A 25,918-nucleotide genomic window follows, 5' to 3' on the forward strand; every position below is an offset into this window, starting at 1 on the left:
TTTTTAAGTAAACCGGACGATGAACACAATGTTTGTAATTGTTCGTTTTTTAAACCAATTTAATTATTAGCAGCACTGCCATAGCTAGGGCTATTATAGGCCTTCTTTTTGGCCAAGCATATGACGTCACAACCACTTCAATTCTGCTTTTTGATCATTTTTTCATGCAATTTTAACTGAAGTGCGTGTGTGACGCCATTTTTCACTCCTATTGGAGCGAGTTTTTTGTTCATTCGCTTGATTAAGTTTATGTTCACACGTGACTTAATTTACGCTCAAAAATAAGTTCCTCACTTTGAAATTGACTTTACATTAATTCAAAAAGATAAGGTCAAGTGAAAGTTTGTCACTATTACTTGAGGTTTTCTGAGAGCACCTAATAGAGTCAGCAATAGCTTGCACAGATTCTTATTCAAAATATAATATCATATCCTTTAATGAAAAAAGTAACTTTTTTGGTCGGTCCTTACTGATTTTGAGGTCTCTATGTACATTCATTTTTATCGAGTGAACCGTTCGTTAGAATTGCTTGCTTGTCATCTCTCAAGCCATGAAGTCATGATTTTTGCCCGCCGTCTTAGGGGTTCATTCAACAGATATTTAATGCATCGAATCACAATTTAGTGGAAAGAATACCTGAGGATGTGTTGTCGGGGCCCAATATTTAGTGTTGCAACCAACTTTAGCTCTGCAATAAAGAAAGTTTATTAAGAAAACTTGTTAAGAAAACTTTTCCCGCGATCAAGAAAACTTTTTGTGATAAACTTATTAAATAGGTCTGGAATGTAAATCAAATGGTATTTTTTCAGATCACTTGAGCTAGGGTACACTGATAAATTATTACTTGTCAATTTATACGAAGCCTCAGATGGGTTTCAATGGTATCTGACTTTTCCAGAGCCCCGTATGTCCCTAGCTTAGACGCGTGAAGCCGGACACCCATGAGAAACCACAGATTCAAGTCATCATCCACAAAGAAACTCTTCATTGTAGTTTCACAAACCAGAGACTTACAATTCTCCAATTTCAACGTTCTTTCGTTGCCTGGAGCTGTAATCAAACACGTTAAAAACTTCCTGTCTCCAAAGAACAAGTATGACTTAATAGGGTTATTATTGGTGGCAACGTTCTTTTTAACGGAGTAGAACATTCATATAAGAAACCCAAGAAAGTCGCATCTAGTTTGAAGAGTCTTTGTAAACGCGGGTACGTCATTGTCATCTCAGTCTGCGGAGATTCCTTCCATAATAAGTGGCAAGTAAGAGCAATAAACTAATTCATCGAAACGAAAATCAAAGGCACTTTACTGCAATACACAAATAAAATTGCGAGTATCATTTGAGAGACGACTCGGTCCATATAGCGAAGATGTCATTGTGCAGTATCTGTTCACTTCTGAAAAACAAAATTCTGCACAATTATTTCTCAGTATCAATCGATCGACGCGGTCATCTTGCTGAAAATGAGTGCTCTGGACTGTGTTTTTGTAGCTGCTTCACCCATTAAGTCAGTAGTGGTAGTTGTTCTTGTCTTTAATACGAAGCAAAGAGTATTTTCAAGTAATATCAGTTATTTTAAGCTCAATACGTTGCCGCATATCTGTATCACTTGAGCATTTACAAGCAGATCGAAGGCCAATACTTTATAATTTTTGCCTCCAATCTCATTGTAAAGTCCGAATAGCCACAAGTAACCACAGGTGAAAACTAAAATGACTAGAGACAGTTGTGCCATGTGCAAGTTGCGAGTAAAAACAGACTGAAAATATGTATGCTCTATCTGTAACAAAACGCAGCACTTAACTGTGGAACGTACTGAGTTAAGTTAATAAGAAATGTGTCGATGTTCTGGTAAAACTCAAAAATGATTTCATCCACATCTGCAATAATTGTAAACCAAAACTGCAAGATGTTTTGGACAAAATAGAATAGAAAAATGAAAGTCTAAATTGAAAAAAAAAATAAATCCATTTCAAGAAAAAAGCAATGCTGAATTGAAAAAAAAACTTCAAGAGCAAATGAAATCACTTACTGAGGAAATTGAAAAGTCAAATATTATTTTGACAAATTGACATACGAAAATGAAAACGGTAAAAGAGGATACACAAACATACAAACAATCGCTTGCTGTGGTAGAACCTGAAACATTGGTGTCAATTCCTGATGAAATTGTATTGGGAATATGCATTAGAGTTATCCACGAATCATTCCAGTATCACACCGTAGTCTTCGAAAACATAGGTGAGTCGGCAGTTAGAAAAGCAGGTTGGAAGACACAAGACAGCCAAGGACCGTCCGGTTTAGACGCCACAATAGAGACGATTTTTCACTTGCTTTAAGGATTTTTCAGCAATCATAGCGGGAACAGTAGCTAAAAATGCTATTCGTCTGGCAAATGAAAAAGTAACTGAAAAATCTCTGGAACCATACAACGCATGTTGACTAATCCCCGTAGACAAAAACCCCGGTTTACGACCTATCTCCGTAGACCAAAACCCCGGTTTACGAGGCAATAGAAAATGAGTACTATGTAAATTGGTAAATTGCAAAACCAAAGAAATGGTGACCCGCCCTTCCTATCCCCGATTCTCAGAAGTAAGTAGTCTGCCTAATACAATTTTGGTTGACCTAAATTTCCGGGGAATAAGTTCGTTTGTCAACTGGAACTCTCCATTTTTTCGCATAACTTTTTTCAATTATTATTGTCAAAATTTAGCGGTTGAAGGAGTGTTTAAATGAACTAAATTGATATCCACAACAAAAATTTGTAGGCAGAACAAAAATTGTTGCCGGCTGCCCTGCTCTAGGATATGTAATGGCAAATGAGAAGACCTATGAATCCTATAATATAACCACAGCTGAAACTATGCTAATTTGTTTAAAAAAATAGGTCAAGTGGCAAAAACATCCCCTCAGAACGCTGACGCATCCCTAACAGTGTGCGCGCAACAAAAAAAAATTTGTTTATGGAATTTTCCAAACACGCAACGAGCACAATATCTACACAGACGTGGAAGCCAACATTCAAACCCACAAACTATTGTCGTCCTTCGACCATCCAATGTCTCAAACTGCATCAAAATTGTGTTCGCTTCGCAGCCGGGAAGGCGGACTTAACACCAATGAGCCCATAGATTAGGAAACGGAGTACGCCGAATCGCTGACCTCATGTGCTCTTCTTGAAGATGGGCAATTGCTCCGCTAATCCTAGAACTCATAACGCACGACCAACCAACCACACACCTCAATGAAATTGGCTCGCGAAAGAAGGATCTTATGGAAAAACTTCAGACCGAGCAACGCCACATATAAGAATTGGCTTCGTAAAAAGGAGCCTCGAACAAGCTCACCGCTCTACAATTTACACGATATGGTTTCGTGCTAACTTTTTGAGGGAAAGGAGTCGAGTGCGGATCATGTAAAAACTTGTTTCTTGCATAATGACATAGTATCAATGACACGGAGATTAAAAATATGCAGGAAATTGTACGAATCTGCTCCTATTGTGTAGAACAAACGAACCGGAACTAAAATTATTCAAGAGGTGTATTAAAGACAAAGTGTGAATTGTTAAGAGGAATGGTCTAGAGTTCCTTGAGTACGCAAATTCTCCTCTCAACAACTTACATTTCATTATTGAGATACCAAACGGTGATGGAAACGAGGCGTTCCTGAAAATAACCGAAATGATGATATAAAAATTAGCTTCCATTGGTATTGAAAAACTACTGGTACCGTATTAATTCTAAAACTCTGTAACTCTTTTTTGTTACAACAAAAGAAAAATGTGATTCATGGGACTGTAAATACAATTTTCAATGCATCCAGTTATTGGCAATCATTTTTTGTAGCTGACAGGATAAATTAAGAGATCTGGACCAAATGTCTGCATCCAACTGAGTGGTCTTCCAGTATTGTTAATGAGACGTTGGATGAAATAATCAGAAAACAACGCATAATCACGACCAACGAACCGCACACCTCAATGATTTTGGCTCGTGGAAGAAGGATTTTATGGAAAAACTTCAGACCGAGCAACGCCACGTAGGAGAAGTGGCATCGTAAATAGGAGCCTCGAACAAACTCAACGCTCTACAATCTACACGATAAGGTTTCTCCCTAACAAAGTCAGAATATAGAGAATGGTTTTACTATAGATACCTTATCGAGGCCAAAAAAGACCCATTGGTTTTCCTTGTGATAAAATTTTACCTATCGCATACTCTCCACTGTGCGAAGGGTTGGCATACACACATGAGACATAATGGGATCTATGATACCTTTGCTAAAGTTATGCATAACTTTTGATAGGATGTCGAGGTTGAGCCAACGCTCGAGTTTCCTCAAAGCGAGTCTTTTATACACAAAATTACTAGCACTGATAAAGACGCGCCACTAGTGAGTATTAAAGCAAATGATCTGTGGGGGTCCATGTTCAGCCGTTACTTCTTCAACGTGATCCAAACAAATGCAAACGGTCTAATGCTAAGTTAGGTTTCAGAAGTTTTCCAATTTTGATTCTGAAAATTACCGTCAAGTATCCCTATTATTGGTTGTTTCAAAAGATTGAAGGCTTCCTACTTATTTCCATTTAAAAACATCTCAGACATCTTTTATGAAACCAAAAATGGCTTAAGACGAATGCCAATCTTTTATTTAACACGAAGCCCACCTTATGTCTAACACGATTGCCGATCTTGTCATAAGATTGGGCGTTTAACCGTTGTTGATTCGCTGGCTGCAGTTTTGGCAAATTTGTGGAAGAAATTTATTGACAAATCCTATCAGAAACCATATGAGGGACGAGAGAACAAAGTTCCTGACATGAGAAAACCTTCATTTTTTAACTAACGCGTTACTTTCAGAGGGAGAGGAGTCGAGTGCGGTTTATGTGAAAAAATTTTTCTTGCGAAATGACAAGGTATTACTGACTCGGAGTATAAAAATATGCAGGAAATTGTACGGATCTGTTCCTCTTGTGTAGACAAAAAACACACAGGAATCAAAATTATTCAAGGGATATATTGATGACATAGTGTGCATTTATAAGAGGACTCGTCTAGAGTACCTTGCATACGCAAATTCTCCTCATAAAAACTTACATTTCATTTTTGAGATACCCAACGGTTATGGAAACCGGGCGCTCCTAGATTTGAACAAAAACGTAAATGATGAAAGAAAAATTAGCTTCCATTGGTATTGCAAATCTACTGATACCGGCAAAATTTTAAATCTCCGTTGCTCTTTTTTGTTACAACAAAAAAATGTGATTCGAGGGGCTGTACATACGATTTTCAATGCATCCACTGATTGGCAATCAATAATTGTAGCTCATAGGATAAACTAAGAGATCAGGACCAAATATCAGCATCCAACTGCGTGGTCATCAGGTATTGTTAATGAGACGTTGGTTGAAATAGTCACAAAAAAAGGTTACCTCAAAAAAGAACTAAATCTCAAAACAATTAAAAGTCTCAATAATAGAGCTCCAACCGCTGTTTTTTGTTCAATACAGAAAAACATAACTCAAACTTTTGCGAGTATATGGAAAAAAACTGTGTGACATTCAAGTCAATTTCACCACGAGAAAACTAGGAACTTGCTCGCCCACCCTGAAATCATCCTTTGATCAAATTTTGAAATTGCATTAACTTTTTTGGTCGGTCCTTACTGCTTTTTGAGGTCTCTATGTACATTCATTTTTATCGAGTGAACCGTTCGTTAGAATTGCTTGCTTGTCATCTCTCAAGCCATGAAGTCATGATTTTTGCCCGCCGTCTTAGGGGTTCATTCAACAGATAATTAATGCATCGAATCACAATTTAGTGAAAAGAATGCCTGAGGATGTGTTGTCTGGGCCCAATATTTAGTGTTGCAACCAACTTTAGCTCTGCAATAAAGAAAGTTTATTAAGAAAACTTGTTAAGAAAACTTTTCCCGCGATCGAGAAAACTTTTTGTGAAAAACTTATTAAATAGGTCTGGAATGTAAATCAAATGGTATTTTTTCAGATCACTTGAGCTAGGGTACACTGATAAATTATTACTTGTCAATTTATACGAAGCCTCAGATGGGTTTCAATGGTATCTGACTTTTCCAGAGCCCCGTATGTCCCTAGCTCAGACGCGTGAAGCCGGACACCCATGAGATACCACAGATTCAAGTCATCATCCACAAAGAAACTCTTCATTGTAGTTTCACAAACCAGAGACTTACAATTCTCCAATTTCAACATTCTTTCGTTGCCTGGAGCTGTAATCAAACACGTTAAAAACTTCCTGTCTCCAAAGAACAAGTATGACTTAATAGGGTTATTATTGGTGGCAACGTTCTTTTTAACGGAGTAGAACATTCATATAAGAAACCTAAGAAAGTCGTATCTAGTTTGAAGAGTCTTTGTAAACGCGGGTACATCATTGTCATCTCAGTCTGCGGAGATTCCTTCCATAATAAGTGGCAAGTAAGAGCAATAAACTAATTCATCGAAACGAAAATCAAAGGCGCTTTACTGCAATACACAAATAAAATTGCGAGTATCATTTGAGAGACGACTCGGTCCATATAGCGAAAATGTCATTGTGCAGTATCTGTTCACTTCTGAAAAACAAAATTCTGCACAATTATTTCTCAGTATCAATCGATCGACGCGGTCATCTTGCTGAAAATGAGTGCTCTGGACTGTGTTTTTGTAGCTGCTTCACCAATTAAGTCAGTAGTGGTAGTTGTTTTTGTCTTTAATACGAAGCAAAGAGTATTTTCAAGTAATATCAGTTATTTTAAGCTCAATACGGTGCCGCATATCTGTATCACTTGAGCATTTACAAGCAGATCGAAGGCCAATACTTTATAATTTTTGCCTCCAATCTCATTGTAAAGTCCGAATAGCCACATGTAACCACAGGTGAAAACTGAAATGACTAGAGACAGTTGTGCCATGTGCAAGTTGCGAGTAAAAACAGACTGAAAATATGTATGCTCTATCTGTAACAAAACGCAGCACTTAACTGTGGAACGTACTGAGTTAAGTTAATAAGAAATGTGTTGATGTTCTGGTAAAACTCAAAAATGATGTCATCCACATCTGCAATAATTGTAAACCAAAACTGCAAGATTTTTTGACAAAATAGAATAGAAAAATGAAAGACTAAATTGGAAAAAAAATAAATTCATTTCAAGAAAAAAGCAATGCTGAATTGAAAGAAAACTTCAAGAGCAAATGAAATCACTTACTGAGGAAATTGAAAAGTCAAATATTATTTTGACAAATTGACATACGAAAATGAAAACGGTAAAAGAGGATACACAAACATACAAACAATCGCTTGGTCTGGTAGAACCTGAAACATTGGTGTCAATTCCTGATGAAATTGCATTGGGAATATGCATTAGAGTTATCCACGAAAAAAGAAACTGTCTCCGCTAGTCGCAAGCTACACGCTGACATTGCTGAGGTTGAGACTTTTCTCCAATTTTTGAAAATAGGGGACAGAAACTTCTCAGAGTACAGAGGCTTGAAAAGTACGATCGTAACAAAACTTTTCCGCGACCTTTTTTCAATATTATTGAATATCCTTTTTACTGAAAGGCCGTAATCTCATCCTGCGAGCTGTCTCTAAGTCGAAAAGCTACAACAGGTTCGAGAAAACAACCATTATAAGCCCAGGTATAACAAAAATTTTGTAAACAGATCTATTCAATTGTGAATTTTTTTGAAGTAAACCTGACGATGAACGCAATGTTTGAAATGGTATCTTTTTTAAATCAATTTAATTAATAGCCTCACTGCGATAGCTAGGGTTATTATTGGCCTTCTCTTGGCTGATCATATGACGTCACAACTACTTCAAATGTGCTTTTTCTTTGCTTCGTTTGATTAAAAAATTTTGACTGAAGTGCGTGTGTGACGACATTTTTAACTCTTATTAGAGCCAGTATTTGTTCAATCGAATGATTAAGTTCTTTTTCACACGTGACTTACCTCACTCTCAAAAATAAGTTCTTCATATTGAAATTGACTTTACTTAAATTCAAAAAGATAAGGTCAAGTGAATGTGTGTCACTCTTACTGGAAGTTGTTTGAGAGCAGCTAATAGAGTCAGCAGTAGCTTGCACAGATTACTAATCAAAATATAACGTTTCATTATTATTGGCAAAAGTTTTTTTTGGTCTGTCTGTACTGTTTTTTGAGACTGCAGATCTCAAAAAACTGGTCCTAAACCTCTCTGTACATTCAATTTATCGATTGATTCTCTTCGTTAGATTTGCTTGCTTGTCACCTCTCAACCTAAGGTGTCAAGATTTTTTGCCGCAGTCTTAGGTTTTCATTCATCAGATTTTTAGTGTATCAAATCCCAATTTTGTGAAAAGAGTAGCTGAGAATGTGTTGTCTCGACTAATTATTTAGTATTGCGACCAACTTTAGCTTTGCAATCATGAAATTTTATGAAGAAAACTTATTAAGAAAACTTTTCCCGCGATCAAGAAAACTTTGTGTTATAAACTTTTTAAATAGGTCTCGAATGTAAATCAAATTGTATTTTTTCAGATCCCTTGAGCTAGGGTACACTGACACATTATTACTTGTCAAATTATACGAAGCCTAAGATAGGATTCACTTGTATCTGACTTTTCCGCAGCCCCGTCTGTCCCTAGCTTAGGCGAGTGAAGCCGTCACACCCATGAGATATCACAGATTCAAGTCATCATCCGCAGAGAACCTCCTCATTGCTGTTTCACAAGCAAGAGACTTAGAATTCTCCAACTTCAACATTCTTTCATTACCTGGAGCTGTGATCAAACACGTTGACAACTTCCTGCCTCCAAAGAACAAATACGACTTAATAGCCTTATTCATTGGTGACAGCGTTCTTTTAAACGGAGAACATTCATTAAAAGAACCAAAGGAAGTTGCTGATTTACTTATAATCTCAGCTTTTAGTTTGAAGAGTCTCTGTAAACGCTGTTACAGCATTGGCATCTCAATCCGTGGCGATTCAATTCATAATAAGCGGCAAGTAAGAGCAATAAACAAATTCATCGAAAAGAAAATCAAAGGCACTGGGTTGCAATACAGAAGAGTTTGCCACAAAATTTATTGCGAGTATCTTTTGTGTAACGTCTTGGTCCATATCGCGAAAGAATTGTCGGGCAGTTTGTGTTAGGTCCAGAAAAAAATTTCTGCATATTTATTTCTCAGGATCAATTGATCGACGTGGTCATATTGTTGAAATGGTGTGCTCTGGACGGTGTTCTTGTGGCTGCTTTACAACTTAAGTCAGTAGTAGTAGTTTTTGTATGTGGTACGAAATCAATATTGGTTTGCGCTTAAAATTTTTTTTTCAGCTCAATACGGTGCCGCATATCTTTATCACTTGGGCATTTAAAAGCAGTTCGAAGGCCAATATTTCATAATTTTTGCCTCAAATCTGATTGTAAAGTCCAAATAGCCACAAATACTCGCAGGTGAAAACTGAAATGACTAGAGACAGTTGTGCCAGGTGCACGTCGCGAGAAAAAAACAGACATCAAGTTCTTATGATGTATCTGTAACAAAACGCTGCACTTAACAGTGGAGTGTACTGAGTTTGGTAAGAAATGTAATCATGTCCTAGTAAAATTCAAATATAGTATCAATACATCTGCAACAATCGTAAAACGAAACAGCAATATTTTATACAAAATGGTATCAAAAAATGAAAACCTGAATTGGAAAAAAACTAAAAAACTAAATTCATTTCAAGAAAAACCAATGAGGAATTGGAAAAGCTTCAAGTGCAAAAGAAATTGCTTGCTGAGAAAAATGAAAAATCATATAATAATTTGGCTAATGTACAAACGGAAGTGAAAACGGTAAAAGAAGACACAAAAACATACACACCATTGCTTGGTGCGGTAAAACTGGAACATCGGTATCAGTTCCTGAGAAATTTGTTTTGGTAGTATGCATTAGAGGTATCCCAAAAAAGCAGAAACTGCCTTCGCTGGTGACAGGCTACACGCTGACATTGCTGAGGTTGACGCTCTAATTCGATTTTTGATTATAGAGGACAGATAACTTGTCAAACACAGAGGCTTGGAGAGCACGATCATAACAAAGCTTTTCCGGAAACTTTGTTGATTAATACTGAAAATCCTTTTTACTGAACAGACGTGATCTCATCCTACGAGCTGCCTTTATGTCAAAAGGCTACAACGGGTACAAGAACGCGGTCTTGATAAGCCCAGAGCTCAAAAGCACGGAAGCAAAAAAAGCAAAACAAAAGTCTCGAAAAGCCAAGAGTTAATAAAGAGCTCTGAAAGCAAAGTAACCTCCAAAGAGATAAGAGTTCGTAATCTTACTCTAGAGGTGTTTGAAAAGAAATTGTGACTCCTCTTCAAAAAAATTTTCATTTATGAAATTGGGAATTATTCAAGCCGCTCAGAATATGGTCTAAACGGATTTTAACAAACAACAATCTCAATCTTAATTTTCAACGCTAGAAGTCTCCTTGATTTAAATAGAAGAACCAAGTTTGCTTATGGTGTCAACACTTATGATTTTGATCTCAACAGTATAACTGAGACTTGGCTAGCGCAAGATATACCGTCGTCAGCACTTTTTCTTCATAATTACTTGATTTAGAAACGATTGAAATTTTTCTGAAGACCGAAAAATTGAACATGGTGGTGTTCTCATCGCCGTCAAATTGAACATTCCTCACCAATATATAGAGTTAAGAAATAAAAAACCGGACTTCCTTAGCATAAAATTTGTGACAATAACAGGATAAGATATCGTTATATGCAAAATATACAACGCACCGCACTCTAGCCCTATCATTGGAAATGAAATTAAATGTAGCAGCTCCTTCTTTTAGTTCATGATTTAGCAGTTGAAAACCGTTGTGATGATAACGGTTGGCATAAATTTTTCACAAACAAACTGGCCCCCTTTTTTGTCAAAAATTGATTACAAAAAAGAGCTATTAGGAAAACTAATTGATCCTAATTTCAGTAAATTTTCTAATGACCCACATGATGTAGTCTTTTCTTAAAAAAATCTGATTATCAAGAAAAGTTTTGGACGGTGACTACCAAAAAAGTTAATGATAGATCTTTTCCAGAACAACAAACAATTTTCTGAGCACAAGTCAATGGAAACAATAAATGAATGGTCCAAACTTGAAACATTATCTGTAACAAAATTTATGCCTTCAATGGAACCAATTAAGGAAAAATTTAATGAATTCTTTGAACAAGAACAGTTTTTAACTTTTTGCTACAGCATTGTTGTCCAACTGTTGCTCCAATGGTACAAATGTTTATGGGGAAAAATTTACAACAATTTTTTGAGGATAATCAAACACCAAGCTAATCTGGCTCTGTGGATTTCAAGTTTTACATCAAATTTAATTAAAAGATTGAAAACACTCAAAAAACAAATTGAGTGGCTTCTAAGCAAACTGAATAAATTGAAAAAGCTAGATAAGCTAATCAAACAGTCAAGTAACAATGACTTTTTGAAGAGAGAAAGATTTGTAAGATTATCTGATGTGCAACGGGAAGACTGCCTTGATACCACCAACAGGGAAATTAAATAACAAGCAGACGTCCGTTGACAAAGAAAAGGCAGAACTATTCAATCGGTATTTCGTTTCAGTATTTTGTAAGTGTGAAAAAGTAACAACTACGAAAACTAATGAAAGTTTAAATAAGCTGATATGTAGCGACGATCAAATCAGCAATCTTTTGTGATCTAAATCCAAACACCAAACCAGATCGAAATGGGAACCTCATTTTAAAGAAATACCACAAAACTTTGTGTAAATCAATGAAAATATTCTTCCAGACATGTATAAAAAAGCAGTGGTTTCCTACATATTGGAAAATAAGACAGGTAAGGCCAATCTTTAAAGAAGGTAGTAAGGCTGGTGCTACATGTTAATTGGACAAAAAGTCCCCTTTGCTGTACCTCAAAAGCTTTCAAAAAATCAATTTTTGACAAAATTTACTATTTTTTTGAAATAAAGTTCCACCCAACTCAGTACTGTTTTAGGAAGCGACGATCTGCCACACTTCTAATGACAAACAAACGGGCCCTCTATTTTGTCAAAAAAAATTGATTACAAAAAGAGCTATCAGGAAAACTAATTGATCCTAATTTGAGTAATTTTTCTATTGACAAACATGATTTAGTCCTCTGTAAAAAAATCTGATTATCAAGAAAAGTTATTGATAGTGACTATCAAAAAAAGTTAGTGATAGATCTTTTCAAGAACAACAAACAATTTTCCGACCACAAGTCAATGGAAACAAAAATTGAATCGTCCAAAATTGAAACATTGTCTGTAACAAAACCCACCATGTATGCCTTCAAAGGATGCAACTAGAAATTAAATGAATTTTTTGAACAAGAACAGTTTTTACTTTTTTGCTACAGCAATGTTGTCCAACTATTGCTCCAATGGTACAAATGTTTATGGGGAAAAATTGACAAAAACTTTTCGAGGATAATCAAACACCAAGCTAATCTGGCTCTGTGGATTTCAAGTTTTCAATCAGATTTAATTAAAAGACTGATACACTCAAAAAACAAATTAATTGGCTTCTAAGCAAATTGAATAAATTGAAAAAGCTAGATAAGCTAATGAAAGAAAAGGCAGAACTATTCAATCAGTAATTTTTTTCAGTATTTAGCAAGTGTGAATAAGTAACAACTACGAATACTATTGGAAGTTTTAATAAACTGACTTGTAGCAAAGATCAAATCAGCAGTTTTTTTTGTGATCTAAATCCAAACACCGGACTGGATCGAAATGGGAACCTCGTTTTAAAGAAATACCACAAAACTTTGTGTAAATCAATAAAATTACTCTTCCAGACATGTATAAACAAACAATGGTTTCCTACATATTGGAAAATCAGCCAGGTAACGCCAATCTTTAAATAAGATAGTAAAGCTGTTGTTACATTTTAATCGGACAAAAGGTCCTCTTTGCTGTAGCTCAAAAGCTTTCGAAAAACTAATTTTTGACAAAATTTACTTTTTTTTGAAAAAAAGTTGCACCCAAGTCAGCACGGTTTTAGGAAGCGACGATCTGCAACATTTCAAATAAAAACTTTCCCCTATCACATTTTTGAATACAACGACCTTGAAGCAACTAGAGAATTAAATGTTTTGTACCTTGATTTCGATTATTTTGACACTGTTTTGCATATCGTCTTAATTTAAAAATTGAAATTTCTAGGAATCGGTGGAAGAATATGGGGACTAAAAAAGTCTTATCCATCAAACAGAAAGCAAATTTTTCAAAAAAATGGCCAAAAATCTTCCCTCAAAAAAGTCACAATCAGTGTACCCCAAGGTTCAATTCTAGGGGCCACTTCAATTTCTCCTGCTGTTCATCAATGACCTGCCCAATTTTATTCAAGAAGTAGAAAGCTGCGGTTACTCTGATGACTTTAGCGCGCATTATCGAGTGCTAAGTGATAGCGCGCATCCAAATTGATATGAATAAGGCAACAAAAGTTATTCAGAAAGGGCTTGAGTCTAAAAAAAAGAAATTAAATTCAGAGAAATCTCATATATTTAACATAAAAGGGAGCATCAACGCGAAGGCAAAAAGGGGTAGAAATATCTTGAATCATTCAAGTCTCAACGTGATTTGGGACTCATTATACAGCAAAAATTAAATTGAAATGAAACTAGCCTCATTAGTCCTATGAGCGCACTGTCGAATAAAACGTAATTTTGGAACCTCATGTGTTTGGAAAGTGAAACTAAATGCGTACACTGGACATGCTGTACGTCTCGGCCTCTCAAACGTAGCTACAATGTAGAAGTAATATCCACGAATTTGAAAAAAAAACAACACAATGCAACAAAATGGACACATAAATCAAACCAGAGCCACCGGGATCACTTAGTGACCTTAAAATCTATGTAGAAATGCATTGTCTTTTATTTCTATTATGCCTTATTCGAGGGGATTAGTAGTAGTAGTAGTAGTAGTAGTAGTAGTAGTAGTAGTAGTAGTAAAAGACTCAATTCCAAAACAGGAGTGAGGAGATCATTTAGTCCAGGCATCAGGAGAAATTAAGAGCGACAATTTTTACAAAAACATTTTACAAAATAAGAACAAGAGATATCAATGTTAAAATGAGTAAGTTTTTAAACTAGAAAAATATGTAATTTAGTACGAAATATGCCCAGCGGCATATCGAATTTAATAACATTTAGCTTTAGCAGTTCATTTGCACATCTGGTGGCCCTGACAAAAAAGTTATCTTCGGAGCAGAACTTCTGCGTTTTAGGCACGCTAAACAATCCAAGAGTCGATGACCTTGTGTTGAAAGAACTACTTTGTGTTTCACTCTCCACCTCGGCTTGTTTATTGATCATTTTCCAAAGCAGGACCATGTCCGACTCAATCTTCTGGTAGCAAACTGGTAAGAAAGAAAATCTTTGAAGTTTAGAAACATAATCGCGATCAGAATTAATCCATCTGAAAACTCTTGATTGAAATTTCTCCAGCTTGCGCATATAGGTTATGGAAGGCTGCCATACAGAACAACCATAAAGAAAGATGGAGAGGACGAGGCTTTGATACAATAAAAGTTTCCTCCTTGCTGATATCGTGAAAGGCACGTTTCTCTTTATGAAATAGAAAATCTTTTTGCATTTAGCTAATTTTGTATCAATATGACGTTGCCAGCTCAAATTAATCGATATGGTGAAGCCAAGGTCTTCAATATAGTCAATATAATCCAGTTCTGTCTCGCCAAGTTTTAATACTTGCGAACGGTCAAAATTGAAAGATAAAATTTTACATTTGGACGGATGAAAATTCAAGCCATTTGAAACTGACCACTGCTGTAAGGCGTTAAGGTCCTGTTGTATAAGTTGTAACTCGCAGCATGTGAAAATTTTCAAATCATCAGCGTACAGAAATTACGGTCCGTGTGAGATTACATTTGGCATATCATTGATAAATAACAGAAAAAGAAGTGGTCCGATGACACTGCCTTGTAGTACACCAGATGTCACATTACAGAAAGAAGAGAAAGTTTCATTCACTTTGACGCACTGTAAGCGATCAGAAAGATAAGACTCAAAAAGTAACAAAAAACCAGGACAGAAGCCAAGAACTTGATGTTTAGATAGCAATAAGTGATGAGGAACAGTGTCAAAGGCCTTCCTGATGTCAAAATAAACTAAAAGTGCAAGAGAGCTTATGTCTTAAGATTCATAAACAATATCTAAGTAATCAATTATTTGAGTTACAGTGCTCCTTAATTTCATGAATCCGTGTTGATGTTTGCAAATTAAAAACTTCACCTTTGGATAAATAAAATCAAACAAAATACGTTCGAATACCAACGAAAGTTTACATAAAATACTTATTGGACGATAGTTCTCAACCAAGTTCAGTGGTCCCGTTTTATGTAAGGGCGTAATATACGATACCTTCCACAACGAAGGCCAGGTGCAATTTCTGGTAACCCAGTAAAAGAGTTGTTGAACTGCTGGAGATAAAATAGTTGCACACTAACGGAGAACGAATGAGGGAATATTATCAGCACCCATAGAGCTCGAATAATCACAGCGCAATAATAAGGTTCTTATCTCCGTTTCTGAAACCGTTACGTTGTCTATACACAACTCTGGCAAAAATTCATAAGATGCTGGCACGTCGTATTTAATTTTGGGAGAAAAATCGGAAGCAAAGAACGTATTAAAACCATTTGCGATCTCGGAGCTAGAGGACAGAGAAACTCCGCTATAGGACATAACAGAAGGTAAAGACTTACTGAAGCCAAGTGTTCTCAGCAGCCTAAAACAGTGAGAAGAACATGATAGGTTGAATTTTTCAATGAAAGTTTGCTTGTCCAATTCAATCGACTCCTTAAGTGATTTATCAAGTTCTCTTTGTTTTAGTGAGAGCAGAAGTGTCCAGTCTTTTGTAGGCTTACGGAGGTTAGTCTCTTTCTGATTCAGAAGATGCATTGTATGCGAGCTGAAAAATATTGGCGCATTACGTCGCTTAGCTCTTTTCATCTTAACACTTTGACTAAAACTTTCATGCAGATAAAAATACCAGTGCTCAGGATAGTCCAAAGTCTTGATATCGTTGAAACTTAAAAACTTGAACAAGTCAGAAAGATAAAAGTTGAAAGCTTGCTCATTGAATGACGAGCGTGAAAAACCTGATTTAAATTTAGCATCAATCAGATCGAAGTTACAAGAAAAGAAGATCGGGTAATGATCGGAAAAAAGTTTGGTTCCAATAGTAACAGGTAATTGATCCACATTAGACAAGATAAGATCCAACGTGTTGTGACCTTTGTGTGTGGGACCGCTAACAAATTGATTCAAATTAAGTTCGTCAAGTAAATCTAAAAATTCAACTTCCTGAGAATTAATCGATGTAAGTGTTTCCCAATTGATACCGGGAAGATTAAAATCACCGAGCACATAAATATTAACTGTTGTTGTAGGCGAATAGTTGCTGACTAAACATTTGATTTTCGCAAGGTATTCATTTAGGCAATCAGTGAGCAATTCGATGTTGAAGTGAAATGGAGATCCGACTGGGGGTTTGTATATCAATATGAAAAACGACGGTATGCTATCTAGAAGACCACACGCAACAGAGAAAGGATATTGTGGTAATTTAAAATCAATTATTTGTGTTTGGATGGAATTAGAAGCAGCAATGAGAACACCTCCGTGTTCCCATTTGCTGCGATCGGAACGTGCCACAACATTGAAATTAGATCCGAGTAATATTTCTGAATCAGAAATGCTTTCAGAGAGCCATGTTTCAGTTAAAAATATTAACGAAATTGATGCTGTTGTCATTATTCTAACCAATTCTTGACGTTTATCCAAGCTGCAAATTGATTGACAATTGCGAAGCAAGCAGTTGGCTTCTGTTAGTCAATCACTGCTCATTTCGACTTCACGCCCTTGATAAAGAAGTTTTAAATTCTTTATCCGAAAGTCTTCTTTATTTTTTCCTTCCCGATGAATCATATGGAAGCGTTTCCCGAGGACATCTTTCTCCTTCTGTCTTTCACTGGATGTCAGAAACTTCTTTATGTATACAGGTTTTACAAAATTTTGCAGGTAGTGACTTCTAGCAAAGCAATTCTGAAGGAAAAGGGGATTGGAGGTTGTTATAAGTATAGGACGGCAGTTTTGCTTTTGTTTGTTCAGGGGATTGACTTTTTTGCCAAGTCGTCTAACACCTGTTACATTGCCGTCGCAAGCTAACCCAATATGCGATATTATGTTTTTGACTTCCATCGAGTCCTTCTCGATTTGCTTCAAGTACGAGTCTTCAGATTCAGTAACACCATTTATAATAAACTGCAGATCAGGATTTTTGTACTGAGCGTTTGAGCGACCTGAACTAATGTCAGCGTAGGATGGTAAGGTGTCATTAACAGCTTTCTTGACGTCATCGTACAAATGACTAGTAACAGACTCTTTAACAGCTTTAGGAACTAGTTCTGCAATTGATGATGTAAACTTGTTACTTAAAGAATCAAATAAGCCATTCAACTTAGCTTCGGTTTTTGAAGAAGTGAAGATGTTGTCATTCTGCTCGACACACGAATCACAAAGCCACACACAGTTGCGTTTAGCTCCAAGCCATTTAACTTCCTCCTCGGAGAGGTGAGCACAGGTACCGTGAAACCAAAGTTGACAACTTTCGCACCCAATCGCAGAACCGTCATCCTCTTCGACTCCTTTCTTGCATTGGCCGCATTTGACTGATGTCTTAGTAGAGTTAACTCTTTGATTCCTTGATGCCATTGTTCAAGCATACATTAATATGAAACTATTTAAGATATTAACTATGTATACTATGTAGATATTAACGATATTTACTATGTAGATATTTACTATGTAGATATTAACGATATTGAAGAAGCAGTGGAAACAACACGTCAGATTGAACGGGGTTAATAACGAATCACAAAAGCGAGAATCAACAAAAGTATCGATAACTTATAATAAGAACGAAATTGCTTTTCAGCTACGTTTCTTGGGTTGCGAATGATTATGGAAAGACCCTATACAAAATAACTCTACAGAAAATATGCTGGAATTTTTCCACAAATCTTAATGTGGAGGAGAACAAATGCACATTGAGAGGGATTTGCCCATGTGGAAACTGCAACATTCTAAACCAAATAAAACTGATCTGAACTGTAAACTGGGTAGAAACCCAAGAGTTTTCTCTAAATCCTGACCAACTACTACTACTAGGCGGCTCTGCGATGACTCTTTCTAAAACTTATACTTTTTTGCTTGGAACTTCCACGGTTTTTCTTACTGGATCTGAGATTGTGCTCAAAGAACACACAGTTTTCTCCTCGACTATTAGTAATCTATCATTCACACATTATTGAACCATACTAGTCCTGCGTTTGTTTCCTCCTACCTAAAACCACTTTTGCTCCCATCTTTCAAATCGAAAATATATCAAAAATAGTACATGTATGACGGCAGTGCGTTAGGCGCTTTGAAGAAACAACTGCAGTTCTTCGAGGATTTATTCGATGACAGTAAGCGTTTTGGGTGACTGATGAATATCACAGAATTGATAATTCCAGAGCACATGAAAGTTTCAGAATAGCGGAGGTTTTTAATTTAGCCGTAGGGGAGTGAAGAATTAATTCTTCTTTATAAACCGCGAGACCTGGCTGCTGCAACCGGTTTATCCCAAAATGACCGGACATCAAGAGTGGCAGGTTTCCTTGGGCATCTGAAAAGATGTTCTGTGTTATCACGCGAGGAACCGCAGCCCGGGCAGGCATCGCTAGTGTCGTCTTTGACTCTGCTGATTTCGCTTCTCAGGTGCCTGGAGTACCCCTAAGTAGCTGTGCCAACGTCGATTTCGTTCCTCTGGGTAGGTTCGCTTCTTCTGTTGAGACCTCTGTTGGCGCGGCTGACAGGACTTTTTTCGGCAGATACTCTTCGATTGTGCTTCTGACTGATCTGGTTTTAGAACTGATCAGCCCTCTTTTTTTTAAACCATTTCTTGTCATCTACGTTAACAAGTTCTGTCACTTGTTTGGCAAAGCACATCTTGAGCAGGTTCCTGTTTCTGATACATCGTGTTGTTCGGGCGTTCTTTCTTGTATGGCTTTGGAAGAAAAGGCTGCGAGAGTAAATTGTTATGATTTTTAACCGGGATGATTTTGGTTTCCCTGTGTAATTCGTCCTGATGACTCATCTACACATGGCCGGTTATGGTCCTGAGGCCCAAACTTTGGCTTGCTTGAAATTTTATCCGGTTTGTATCTGTCAGTTCTGGCGTCCATACTCGGGCCACGTAACTTAAGACTGGACGTCAGATTCCTTTGTGCGTGGTGGTTAGCAGTTATTTGTCTTTTCCCTACGTTGAGCCAGTCAGTGCTGGTAGCTTTTTATTCTTCTCACGCAGGTTCTGTTGAATCCTCGTGACATGATCCTTGAATATGTGCATTGAATCAAATGTCACGCCAAGAATCTTTGGGTTTTTCTTGGTTGATACTTTGGCTCCTTCTATTGTGACGTGCATTTCCATAGCGACTTCTTTTGTGCTTGTGGTGAAGAGTGTCGGCGACGACTTCCCCGTTGAGAGTTCCAAACTATTCTCCTGAAACCAATTCTGTAGCTGCTGCAAGTAGTTTTTGAGATAGCAGCATATCGTGAGTACGTCGGGTCCAGAAGCATATACCGTGCAATCGTCAGCATATGTAATGTTTATTTGTACTGGCGGGGTTGGGAGACGTGGCATGTAAGCATTAAACAGAATTGGTGAGAGCACTCCTTTCTGCGGCACACCTGATCTAACTTTTCTGTAGTTAAAAGCGTTGCGGAATTCTGTGTATGTCTGTCTGCCTTTGAGATACGCACAAAGCCATCGTTTTTTCATTGGAGATTGGGTTAACTGGCATATCTTCTCAAGGATGGTGTTGGTGTTCACTGTGTTGAATGCGGCCCGCATGTCCAACGCAACCAACATAGTGCGGTGTGGAGGCTTATCTTTGATTAGTCCATCAATTATATGATTATCGATCGCCATATGCATGATGGTCGTTGATCTGTGTTTGTTGGTGATCGGCAATGGTGAGGTTTTTCTGGAGGTCCGGAAGAAGATATGCCTCTAGCGTTTTTAGCATTGGTTACAATACTGATACTGGGCAATAGCTCTTAGCAGGTTTGGCCCGGTTTTAGCAGTGGGATCATCCTTCCCGTCTTCCATATGCTAGGAACTATTCCAGTTTCTAGAATGAGACTGAAGATTCCAGCTATGTGTTAGGGTGCATTGCTTCCCAGTTTCTTCAGCATGATGGGTGAAAGTTTATCGGCTCAAATTCTTTCGACGGCCCAGTTCCCTTCAGGATAAGTTCAATTTCATTGATGGTTATCTGATGCTTCGTTTGGCTCAACGTTTCAGCTTCCGTAAGATTGTGTACTGCTTGTCATTTTGCGTAGTCCACATACATTGGACATGCAGCGGATGTCAATATTGTAGAAGATTATTATGTTTCAGGATCGATCCGTGGAACTAAAGGGTCTCGTGCATCCTTACTAGCAAAAATATTGTGAACAATTTATATCTGTTTAAAAACCTATGCACTAAGAAAAATTGCCTAAACATTGTCGCAAAATGACACTGAATTGTCACGAGATTTGTACAAAAAACTTGAGTTTAGTGCTTGCATTACCCTTAACACTAACAAAGTTTTCTGAGACGCAGAGACAAGTATTGAAAAACTTTTGCTATGATCGTTCTTGACTGGCTGTCGCGCAATTGTATTCACTCCTCCTGAATCGGGAGGTAGGACTCAACGTCAGGGTGCCAATGGAATGCAACGCCGCATCACTCGCCGCAGTCGAGCAATTTGGAAATTAAGATTTCACGCATATCCAACTCATACAAGAAAGGAATTACCAAAACGAACGCAACGCGCAAATTAAGAGGTTGGTAGAAGAAAAGAGCTCTTCCGTACCTTTCCAGAGGACAAACGCCACAATGGCGGATTGGCAGGAGAAGAAGGAGTTTCGAAGTAGCTAACTAACTTTTCACAATGATAAAATCGGAATTTGTGATGTTTGTGAATTTGGTACAATTTTTAAGCCAGCAAAATCTATCGACTGATCGGTGAAAAATTCTAACGCAAGCTCTCCACTTTGAAAAGGGGGTTATAGCTACATGTGGCACATCCAAATTCGAGACTTGTTCTCGAAGACGTCCAATTTTAGCCGGCATTTCAGATAATAGAAGGCAAAGTCTTTGACTAGAAAGCTACTAGCACTGATGATAACGCTCGATTTGACATCCAAGAATAATGCTCGTGGGGTCTAGATTCAGTAGAATGTTCTTCGAGCTGAAAAATTCAATCATGTGGCCACGTTCACAGCCGGAAAGAAGCTGAGGTAGCCTACTAACATCACCTGGCTTCGAGATCCTAAAATAACAGCTCATTTTTTGGGAAAGTGAATAAAGTAGTACACCCGTACTCTTTTTGGGGTTTTTTCTGCATGGGAAATCGCGCACGCATTATAAAAAAGTAGCAAAAAATCTACAACAGATATTCGGACACATTAGCAAGCATTCGAATGAAGATAAGTTGCGGACTCCTTACCCGTTTCTCATATGCTTCGGACACTACTGAGGTTCATAGTACCTGTAGTGTTCTGTGGGAAAGAATGATAGACATCTAATTAGTAGTAATAATTTAACGCTTCTTTTACTATCATATTCGTGTAAGTTTAAAAAGCAGTGCGTTTTTGCGGTAAGATTAAATACGCTGCTGTGGGACCCTCAATCAGAGATTATTGCTTTCTACAGACTTCTCCAAAGCTTTTGACAAAGTACCACGTTATGAGTTAATTCAAAAATTGATTGACATTGGAGCTGGAGGATGTTTGCTCGAAATTTTAATCGACTACTTGATTGATCGACGACAATATGTGCGTGTGGACAATACCAGTTCGAAGATACTCGATATAACAAGCGGGGTACCACAGGGGTCACTCCTAGGCCCTATACTGTTCTGTATATTTATTAACGATCTTCCAGATGTCCTGATGTTTTCTGAGCCCTTTATCTTCGCTGATGATCTTAAAATTTTGGCTGTACAAAGAAGCTACTGGGAAGTCCAAGATGATCTACATGGGATTGAGAACTGGATAATCCAAAATAAAATGGAGCTGGCAATAGACAAGTGTGCGTATCTGAATTTCAGAGGTAGAAACGAACAGTACAAATTGATGGGAAAAGATTTGGCGAAATCCACGACTGTCAAAGATCTTGGTATTCATGTTGCGGCTGATGTATCGTGGAAACAACATATTGAAGAAAGAATGAAGAAAGAAAATAAAGTTCTGTACATGCTTAAGCGAAATGTTGCAACTAAAGTAAACACAATTGTGAAATTGGGATTATATAAGTCCTGAATTTTGCCGGTATTGCTGTATGATTTCACGTGCTTGACTGCAGGAAGAACTGAAATTCAAATTCTGGAAAAGTTTCAAAAAAAGGTAGTCAAATGGATAACGGGAAATGAAGATACAGAATACAAAAGCCAGCTTCGACTATTAAACATATTGCCATTGCCAATGTTTATCCAACTTAACGATCTATTGCTGGTTTCAAAAGCTTTGAATGAAGAGAATAGCGGCATCGAGCTACCAGAAGTACATACGAAAGAAACAAGGAACAACGAAATTCAAAATCTCGAACAGAGAAAGCGCGCAGCGAATTCACCTTTAAAACCTGTCGAATTGCAAACCGCCTAGAAAATTTAATAAACTTAAGGGAACCATCTGGACTGAAAAACCGAATATTACGTACAATGTGGAATTTTTTCGAGAAGAAATTTTCTGAGCGAAATATTTGCACTTGGTAATTGTTCTGCGATTGTCAAAACTGTAGAAACTATTGGACATTATTGTAATTTGATGACTGGGACTTTAGACCCTTCAGCACAGCTGTAAATCCCCAACAACAACAACAAAATAGGGGGATCACTCTTCCATAAATTGCGTGGATCATACCATCTTTTTTTTATTGAATTTTGGGTTCAAAATTGATAATCTGAGTAAGTTAATGTTTTCAATGAGTGTCTTTTTATTGTGATGAACGATTGGCGATTTGTTGGGTGAATATTACCAAATAATTTTTTTATTGATTTCAACAGTAATTTTTGCTGAATTGTCAATTAGGCTATGACTTTTGGCGTTGGGGTGAAATGTTTGTAAGATCCCTTTACGTCTGAAAATGGATACGTATGTATCCTTGAATGTACTATCTTAAATTGAAGACTCCTGCTTAAATTGAGGAGTTCTAAGCTGACATCATTGCATGCATAAGAACCAAGATAAGCGTTGATCTATTGCGAAGCTCAGTAATATGCGTCCACGGATCTCGGACGCTCAGGCGAAGCGCGACTGTTGACACATCGATTGCAACCATTGTTGAGGAGGGGAGATTGCTAGTCTGGAAGCGCAGTGTTTCTCACCTTTGGTGCTTTTCTTTGTCCCTTCAATCAACCCCTTTATAAATCTCGAGTGTATTTATCAATTTTCTACATGCTGTTCGTTATAATTTGCATTTGATGCTAATTCGATGTTGACTGATGTCAGAATTTAAAAATGCATATAGGAGTTGACTTGCCGCCCCCTAGATGTACGGCTACCCTATAAGGGGAGGGGTATTTAATTGACTTTTTTTGAATCTGAAATTGAAAACAAAACTGAGTAACTGAGTTTCTAAATTTATTGTTGCTTTCACCCAATTTTAATCAATTTCTAGCAACATGGAGGGCTCGGTTGTGGATTAAGTTCTCTAATAATTAATTGAATAGTACATTACTTTCCACTTTCAATATCTTGCGCTACGTAATGCGAATGTTCAATGTCGTCAAAACCGTATAATGTTTTCACTACTGTGGTTCGCCAAAGGCGTCTCCCTTCTTGTTTATTCAAGATTCGATAAAGCGCTGTAACGTCGGAAATTGTTAGTTGAGAACTGATTTTGATTTATAAGAGACATATTTAATGAATTCAGGTTTGATGATGAATGCGGCCAAGATTAACCTACTTCACAATCGCATTGGAACTCAATCAAAGCGAAGGGATTCCGTTTGATCGTTCTATCTACCGAGCTGGAAAGTTTGTCAAGTTGATTTTTGATTAATCATTGTCTTAATGACCGTATAACAGATCGAGAAATGCGTTTATTTCGGCTTCTACATATGATAACTGTCTACTTATGGGAATATTCAGGGCCTGTCGTGATGCCAATAGCCCTGATGGGCATTATTGTTTTACTATTCAAATGGTACGAACGCAAATACTTATCCAGTAGAAGTAATCAAATCAGTGATGAAGTTATCCAGTTTTGCAATATTGAACAGTTCAAACGGCAGCGTGCCTTTGAAGCTTTACAGGAAGATAAAGAAGATGAAATTTTTTCTGAGGCAGATGCGCATTTGAAATCCAAGTCCATACAAAAAGAGACCGAACAATTCGCTACTGCTTCAAAAGTCAAATCAAGTCAAAGTTACGCAAATGGCGGCGAGTGCTATGAAAATTCGGATAAGCATGTTATCTATTCCAAAGCAAAATTTGGTTCAGTCTCGACTAGTGTTGAGGAAATATCAAACAGTAGTAAAGAAAGCGTAGTGTTAAATAATATACCAGCCAAGCTATGCAATGTCGATGCAGTTGGAAAAAGCGAGCACAACTGGCATGACATAAAAAGCGAACACTGTATCCCTGTATTAGAAAGCAGCTCAAATGTTACCACTAACTTAGATGACTGCGAGGATAGTAATAGCGTTGATATTAAAAATTCAGAGGTGGTCTGCTGTCTGGATACCAAAGTCGGCAATGGAGACGAAATCATTGGCCTCAATAACAACATTTCTGAGGACATAATGGATCTTGCCCAGATCAAGGAAAAAGCCAGAAATTTTGCCGACGATGATTTTAAATTGGGCGTACTTACCGAGAAGCTGGAAATTAAAAGCGATGAGAAAATTTCTCAGATATCAGAGGAAAGTGAAAAGGAAGACGAAGACCGCGATTACGACAGTGATTGTTCATCAGATGCGTGTAGTGATGACGACGATGAAATCATATCATACGATTTAGAGGCAGCTGCTAATGAGGATGATGACGAAAATAATAGCGCAGATGAAAAAGCTGTGTCATATACCATCAACTTATCTTCTAACATCAAAGACGACTCGATAGGTTAGTTATCAATTGTCTTCTTTTTTTTTTACTTTTGACAATTCGACTTTTAAGGGCTAGAAATTGAGGTACATCATTATTATGACGCTGAAGCTAAACCTACCGGGAAGGAAGGAAAATTTGTGACTAAGTAAACTAAATTTGCCTCCTGCTTGATTTTTTTTAAAAGAAAACAAAATGACGTTACCGAATTAACGGGCTATGTCTTGCTTTTTTTTCGGGGTCTTTGTTGTTGCGTTGTGTAACTTTATATTTTAGTCCTTTACTGAACAAGAAACTATTTTACCAGGACTCTTGAGAAAAATTCCAGCTTTTTATCTTGAAGAGATATTTTGAAGGAAAATGTTACCAGATTATTTTTTCTTCGTTTCTATTTTAGTTTTCTGGGAATTTTTTGATCCTTTATATATATTCTTACATGTTAAATGCTAATCGAAAGGAAGTGGTGGATCTTAAGTGGAAAGGAAGAAGTGAAACTTAATCTGTTGAGAATAGTTTTCGAAAAGCTATTAGATTACAGATTCCCCTTTTTCGTTATTTTGTTCTTTTCCTCTGGGTTTTCTCACTTTTTTGATGAACTGAAAAGGTTTTATAGTCTCTTAATCATTATTGATGAAACTTGAAACTGTCCGGTCTCTTCTCTATGAAACCTAATAGTATAACTAACTCCGTAATT

The 25,918-nt window shown here is 37.1% G+C and overlaps 2 protein-coding genes across 2 annotated transcripts in view; both read left to right on the forward strand.

The window, feature by feature from the left end:
• The first annotated feature begins 754 nt into the window (after positions 1-754).
• The window catches only part of LOC142339291 (mitochondrial import receptor subunit TOM20 homolog), a 51,823-nt gene continuing 26,659 nt past the window's right edge, over positions 755-25,918 (forward strand). Inside the window, exon 1 of the mRNA XM_075389205.1 lies at positions 755-776. The gene's annotated coding sequence lies outside the window, so the exon portion shown is untranslated. The remainder of the gene's footprint in view (positions 777-25,918) is intronic.
• The window catches only part of LOC142339290 (uncharacterized), a 30,036-nt gene continuing 10,080 nt past the window's right edge, over positions 5,963-25,918 (forward strand). Inside the window, exons 1-2 of the mRNA XM_075389203.1 lie at positions 5,963-5,977; positions 24,053-25,242. Coding sequence (XP_075245318.1) covers positions 24,216-25,242 — 1,027 coding nt within the window. The 5' untranslated portion in view covers positions 5,963-5,977; positions 24,053-24,215. The remainder of the gene's footprint in view (positions 5,978-24,052; positions 25,243-25,918) is intronic.

Source organism: Convolutriloba macropyga, chromosome 5 (assembly GCF_964194025.1).
Source record: "Convolutriloba macropyga chromosome 5, txConMacr16.3, whole genome shotgun sequence".
Classification (NCBI taxonomy): Eukaryota; Metazoa; Xenacoelomorpha; order Acoela; family Convolutidae; genus Convolutriloba; species Convolutriloba macropyga.